This window comes from Garra rufa, chromosome 2 (assembly GCF_049309525.1).
Source record: "Garra rufa chromosome 2, GarRuf1.0, whole genome shotgun sequence".
Classification (NCBI taxonomy): Eukaryota; Metazoa; Chordata; class Actinopteri; order Cypriniformes; family Cyprinidae; genus Garra; species Garra rufa.
This window is the reverse complement of record NC_133362.1, coordinates 67,250,834-67,256,213: the sequence shown is the minus strand read 5'-3', so window position 1 is coordinate 67,256,213 and position 5,380 is coordinate 67,250,834. Positions and strand designations below refer to the sequence as shown.

At 36.3% G+C, this 5,380-nt stretch overlaps 1 protein-coding gene across 1 annotated transcript; it reads left to right on the top strand.

Moving 5' to 3' along the window:
- Positions 1-1,193: 1,193 nt before the first annotated feature.
- On the top strand, positions 1,194-5,175 carry LOC141325693 (uncharacterized). Its single transcript, XM_073834451.1, has 4 exons — positions 1,194-1,252; positions 1,450-1,678; positions 2,261-2,321; positions 2,417-5,175. Exons 2-4 carry the CDS (start codon positions 1,478-1,480, stop codon positions 3,133-3,135), a joined length of 981 nt encoding a protein of 326 aa, XP_073690552.1. The 5' UTR covers positions 1,194-1,252; positions 1,450-1,477; the 3' UTR covers positions 3,136-5,175.
- Positions 5,176-5,380: the final 205 nt, after the last annotated feature.

Below are 5,380 nucleotides of genomic sequence, written 5' to 3'. Positions count from 1 at the left end.
CGGTGCATTTTATGCAAACAACTCTAATCGTAGTTGTAAATCTATATTTACAGTAGGCATAATTGTCATTGCGTATGCAGCATGAGTCAAATACAATCTTCTGTTCGTGAACAGTTGTATTTCATTCATTATCTGCCTATGCATCCGTGCATTTAATTGCCATTGGCTCGTGTGAGTGTGACTACTAAGATCGTGTGTAATATGGATCTTAGTAGTATTTTAAGTGATACTAGACAATAATAATTGATACCCGCACGACGGTGTAATTTACTTACGGCTAAAGATATGATCAGTCCAATGAAATACAATAAATGTACAAATAAATATTACAAATTAAAAAACTATCGGAAATTTTCTAACACTATTATTTGATGACAACAATATATTTGGAAAACAAAAACAGCCATTTCTGCTTTTTTTTCTTTTAAACAAAAAAACAAGCTTCACCCTTTTGTAAATTTCACCGTTCATTCCAAAATAGAATAATGAATGAACGAAAAAGTACACGGACCTTTCTGGTTGCCAATGTTGACATTTTAAATCACCAAAATGAACAAGCCCCTACATCAAAAGGGTCTCGCCCTTATTTTGATAGTTCTGCTAAGCTAAAGTCAGCATATATTTGTTCTGTGAAACAAAGTAAACCAGAGTGACTCATCTATCTAACATCCATGCTGTGCAATGAGTGCTCTCTAATCCCCATCATGAGTAGAACTGCTGACTGGGTACAAGCTTGTTTTGGTACTCTGCCCGTTTTATAAAAGCGTTTAAAAAAAAAAAAAGGCATACCCCACCTTTACTTGCATGATTGATTTTGTGAATAGAACTGATGTTTCATTGACCTTTTAGACCTCAACTTATGGCTGTTTCCTGTCCTTGGTTTTGTGCTGTTCTTTTTCTTATTTCTGATATAACACTTTTCAAAGAATAAATCAAGAATCATGTCGCTCAGCTGATAAGTGAAACAATACACACTTTTTTAAAAACATTATTTTTGCTTGATTTAAGTGCAAAGATTTTTTTTTTTGGATGTTAAGAAACATGTCTTGTTTTAAGTTAGTGTTTAAATTTCTGAACTAGAAGAGAGTGTTGTAATCATTTTTGAATGAGGACATTCCTATCCTGGAAAGGTAACGCCCAGTAAAAAAAGACTATTAGAGATGGTATATAAAGGCCCAGAAGTGCTGCTCATTACCGAGAACTGATCAGGGCTGAGTGACTGACTGACACTTCTCTACAGTCAGCAAAATAGGTAAGGTTTTAATAGGTTTTGGGGAAATGTTTTGTGCTTTCTTCAAAATAAATGCAACTTGGTTTAGGAGTATTTTCAAATGCAGTGAAATTCATCCATTTGTTTGTGTGGCTTAATTTTCCAAATACTTTAATAGTGTTCATGTAGAACGGACGAAAACAGCCCTATAAAAACACAGCACTTCCTTTTCTTTTTAGGTTTTCGATAAAGAGACAGCATAACAGCATGTCCACTGCAGCTAAAGAAGACACGGTGTGGATTGGGTTTATGGACATTGTTCCTGTCATCGGGACGGTAAAAGAGGCAGTGGAGCTGGTGATAGCTCTGTATGAAGGGAATACAGCGGTGATAAAGGAGAAAGAAAAGGCTGTTGAAAACATTGTGGAAGAGTCATTAAAAAAACATGTGAAGGCAAAACATGTGAAAGTGAGTCATATTTAAATGAATATTCAAAGATTGACAGATAGCAAAGCAAATTCTCCTGATATTCCAAAAAAGGTCGGCAGTTAAAAACTAGTACACTCTTGTTATTACCAGAGTTCAGTTGGATATATATTTTTAAAGTGATTTATGATTTTGTGTTCTTCTCCTGTGTAACAATGGGTCGTGAGATGGTCGGATCCATACGTTAGTTTTTATTAAAGTTAGGCACAGACGTGGTCATAAACAGGCAGGTGGTCAAGCAACAGCAGACAGATAAAACGAGGGCAAAACACAAGAGGAATCCAAGCAGGTGGGGGTCGATAACTGTGGCGAAACCATCATGTACGACTGATGTACTCTCAACTCTTTGTTGGTTTCCCGTTTTGATTTTAAGGATGTTATTGTCTCTTATGAGGCTCAGAGTTCCCGAAGTGGATTATTTTCATGCAGCAGCACAGTCTATCATGTGTATTCTTTACATAATGGATAAACATGGTATAATTATTGCATGTCACAGTGCACCATGATGCCAGTCCATGGTAACAGAGTTTTTATTTACCGTTTTTTTTATCTTTCCATATTTAGAAGTTGGATGATAAACCAGCAGCAGCTGCAGCTGAATTTTCTGGACTCAGAAATGTGACAGGTGTGTGTTATAGCTGCTCTTCTCACTGTTCTAAGTTGAAATTTTAAAAATTAATTTAGAGTCAAATCATTGCAAGGATTTTTTTTTCTCCACAGAGGTCAGAAAGGAAAGGATTATTGAACATATGGACAAAGGTTCCAAAAGGGGAACAAAACCTCTATCTTCAGCTGATCAGAGAAAGAGACAACAAAAACTGGAGGAGATTAGGAACGACATGTTGCGAAAGATCCATCTCCTCAATCCAAACTTCAATCAGGAGCTGAAGGAAGAACTGGGACGGTCACGAAAAGGCGAACATGTCTTCAACAATAGCATTCTTGGATTTCATTCCGATGTGTTGACTAAGTTTAAACGAAGCCATGATATTGATAATAAACCAGGATATAATCAGCAGGCAATGGATGAATTAGGCAGACACACACTTTCCCCAAACACAGCAAAAGATATTCAGACAAACATGGTGGTTGACTTTAGTGAGGATGAATTCTATGTGAATGCGAATGCAGTGGTGTATGGTATATATTGCAGAGCACTGCGTGGTGCTTTGTTAGATGTGCTGCGCCGCAAATACCCAAATGGTGTGACAGAAGAGGAGAGACAAAGGGTGAATTTTGTCATAGATGATATGAATAACCTTGAAATCTATGTGGATCAACTGGCAAAGGATAAATGGATAAATAATAAACAGACTAGGCAGACCCGGTTTGAACAGGTAAGACAGGAAGTTGGGAACATGTATAACACAGATCGTGGGTATGAGTGGTGCATACGTGTTCTGGATGTAGCTGCACCTTGCTTTGAACCTGGACAGTGAGTTTATTTCTCCTGTTCCCACAGACCTGAAACTAGCTCAAAAAGTTTGGACACTGGAAGAAACAAACCAGTTTTTTTCTTCCCAATAGAAGTTCCCTGTAGTGTGCACACATTTGTATTATTGCCAACACACTTTGGGTCAGAGTTTTGTCATCCATTGCCTGTTATGGCTGTTACCCTCTCCAAAATCCTGTTTTTCCTCTCTCGCTTTCCTTTTGTTTGCCATAGCCAGTGGAAAAATGTGTTAGCTTTAATTCTGATGATTTGCTTTAAAACAAGATCTTAGCTTTTTTTTTAAATCACAGAACTCGTTCCAAAACTGACTTTGGCAACCCTGCTCCTCAAAATAAACAGAAAAGCTAATTTCTAACATAAAGATGAATGCACTCAGCTAAATGTCTGCAGCTAAACTTTACAGCTGAGTCTAATAGCAAGCTGAAGTTTAGTTCTTATTTAAATGTGAAGCAGAAAAGGGGATGTTGGAGGCATCTTAACTCCTCCATCTCCTTTTATTCCCTCCTCCGTCGTTGTCACAACCAATCATGTGCAGAGACTTCAGGGCTCTGTAGTATTGCTCTAAAATAATAATTAAAAAAAAGCATACATAATTTAACAGAACAGGAGGATTAATGATTATCATCCAGCCAATAATGCAACACTTATTTTCTAAGGACTCTAAATATTTTTGAGCTTTGTTGAGAAAAAAATGCTATTAAAATTGCAGCCAAACAAGCCCTAATATTGAAGATTTTAGGGTCAAGAGCCTAACTAATGCAAACACTGACCACTAAAATGGTTGCTTAAAAATGTTGTTTTTTTCCTTTGGTGGTTCTGCTTATTAACATCAGGTGTCTGTCTTCAATAATGATCAATCATCACTTTGTTAATCACCTAATTATCTCATTAACTTCAACACTGCTTCAGTGTCTATATGTGTCCACACTCAGAGTGTTAAATTAACACTGGGGATTTTGCTGTGCAGGAGATTTCTTGTTATGTGGCAATCGGGAAAAAAAAGAAATCAATACATAATATTTAAAACTACTGTAGCATTTATACTCAAATGGAGACATGAAGAATCAGCACATGAATCTCAACAATGGTGACAATTCGTAAGCTTCATGCTGCAATGCATGCTGGGTATCAGCACAAAACCTCACCATTGTTGAGATTCATGCATGATTCTTGATGTGTGTATCTAAACTTTTTTTTTTTTTTTTTTAAATGAGTGGTGTTTTCATAACTGGATGCTCAGGTTTTTTTTTTTTAATCTAGCATCAATATTCAATGAAAGAAAAGACACTGGATAAAATCAGTGTCATTACCAAACCATAAACAACTCTACATTTTCCTTGTCTTTTTTTTTTTTCTTCACCATGACAAGCATGTTGCAAACACCCATAATTACAACAACTAAAAAATAGATTTAAATAGTCAAGGTTCAAGAGCCCAACTAAAGTAAATACTGATCTCCACCGTGGTAGTGAAAAAAAAAACATCTAAACCTCTGCAACTCTCTTCTGTAGACGTCTGACAGAAATAAATTCAGTGTGGTAATCAGTGAAGCTGGTAATGCTGTTTTAGGAGTTTAATCAGATCTTGAGAGATTTAATGTCTTCTTTTATTGCAGTTGATTTCATCTAAGGCTGTGGCTGAAGTCAGTTGTTTTTGTGTTTTTCTTCAGCGATTTTGATTGCAGCTGGTGTTCATCACTAATGCTCAATCAGAACGTGATCAATCATATAATTATCTCATTAACTTCAGCACTAATTCAGTATTACTCAAACACTGTAGTGTTGACACATCATGGCCCGGTTTCACAGACAGGGCTTAGACTAAGCCAGGATTAGGCCATAGTTCAATTAGGACGTTTAAGTCATTTTTATAAACATGCTTGAAAAAAAAAACGTTACAGATGTGCATCTTGAGACAAAACAAAGGCACTGATATATTTTAAGATCAATCAGTGCAATTTTGTTTCAGTTGAAACAGCTCAGACTTACATTTTAGTCTAGGACTAGGCTTAAGCCTTGTCTGTGAAACCGGGGGTATAAGTGTTAATTTAAAACTGAGGATTTTGCTGTGGGTTTTAAAGGGTTAAAGATGCCCGATGAAAAAAAAACAGCATGAAATGTAATTTAACAGTAATAAACTGTAATTAATTTACGGCAACACACTGTAGAAAAACAGTAACATGCTGGCAACCAGAGCTGCCAGTAGATTACTGTTAATTCAAGAAAAAAACA